The sequence below is a fragment of the Lipotes vexillifer genome, unplaced genomic scaffold (genome assembly GCF_000442215.2).
Source record: "Lipotes vexillifer unplaced genomic scaffold, Lipotes_vexillifer_v1.1 scaffold187, whole genome shotgun sequence".
NCBI lineage: Eukaryota > Metazoa > Chordata > Mammalia > Artiodactyla > Lipotidae > Lipotes > Lipotes vexillifer.
Window position 1 is genome coordinate 152,211 of NW_006782213.1, and position 1,165 is coordinate 153,375.

Genomic DNA, 1,165 nt, shown 5'->3' on the forward strand with positions numbered 1-1,165 from the left:
GTTCAGCAGACCTGGGTCCCAGCACAGGTTCTCACTTGCCAGCTGGCGAATTTGGGTACATTACTATTTTTAAATCTTTAAGCTCCTCACTTGCAAAATGGGGATAATGACACCCATCCAGAATGTAGCTTAGATCAGAGTCTGGCCCTTAGTAGATGCCCGTTAGAGGCTTATCGTCCTCTTCCGAGGATCCAGACTTCCTTTATGGTCACTGCAAATTTCCCCAGAAGACAAGGCAGATGGCTACAGGCATCTTACATGGCAGCATCGAGGTGTCCCAGATCCTTGTTAGAAGGAGTGAAGTGCCAAGACCCAGATTCAGATGTGGTGCTTCTGTTCCACTCCGGTCCTCGGAGTCTGCAGGTTGCGTTAATCCATGTGAAAGCAAGCCTGTCTCGTCAGTTTTCTGGAGCCTACCACTTGTAAGGTGCACAGTGAGTCTTTGTGAAGCACTTCGTTAGAGCGGTGGGAACGTTCTTGCCCTTCTCAGCTGGACTTGCCTTGGGGCCACTAAGATGCCCCACTCCTCTGATGCATCCTTGTTGAGCACCAGCTCTCTGCAGGGTCAGGTCAGGACAACGGGGACACAGTTAAGGTATGTGTATGAATCAGACCCAAATCCCTGCCCACCTCGATTTATATTCTAGAGGAAGGAGACGATTGACAAGGTAAATAAACTAAGCAGTGTTTTAAATGCTATGAATGTGTTGTGCTGTGAAAATTGTAGAGGGAGAGGGAGACCTAGGCTGGGGATTAAAGTGATAGTTCCTTTCTTTCTTTGTCACGTTCAGGGGTGTTATACTGGGGTCCAGTGCTGGTGCTGATCCTTGTTCCCATTGACCCCACCCCTGTCATTGACAACCACAGGGGTGACCACGGTGCTGACTATGACGACCCTCAGCATCAGTGCCCGGAACTCTCTGCCCAAAGTGGCTTATGCGACGGCCATGGACTGGTTCATAGCCGTGTGCTATGCTTTTGTGTTCTCTGCGCTGATCGAGTTTGCCACCGTCAATTATTTCACAAAGAGAGGCTGGGCCTGGGATGGCAAAAAAGCCTTGGAAGCAGCCAAGATCAAGGTACTGACTTCATTTTCCTCCATACTCCAGAGAAAATGTGCCTGATTTTATGTCCAAGTATAAGACCAGGTGTTTGTTTTCCCTAC

At 49.1% G+C, this 1,165-nt stretch overlaps 1 protein-coding gene across 3 annotated transcripts in view; it reads left to right on the forward strand.

The window, feature by feature from the left end:
- Positions 1 to 1,165, forward strand: part of GABRA5 (gamma-aminobutyric acid type A receptor subunit alpha5) — a 104,338-nt gene that overhangs the window by 91,157 nt on the left and 12,016 nt on the right. For all 3 annotated transcript variants that reach the window (XM_007455040.1, XM_007455041.1, XM_007455042.1), the window contains one exon: positions 868 to 1,079. In XM_007455040.1, coding sequence (XP_007455102.1) covers positions 868 to 1,079 — 212 coding nt within the window. The remainder of the gene's footprint in view (positions 1 to 867; positions 1,080 to 1,165) is intronic.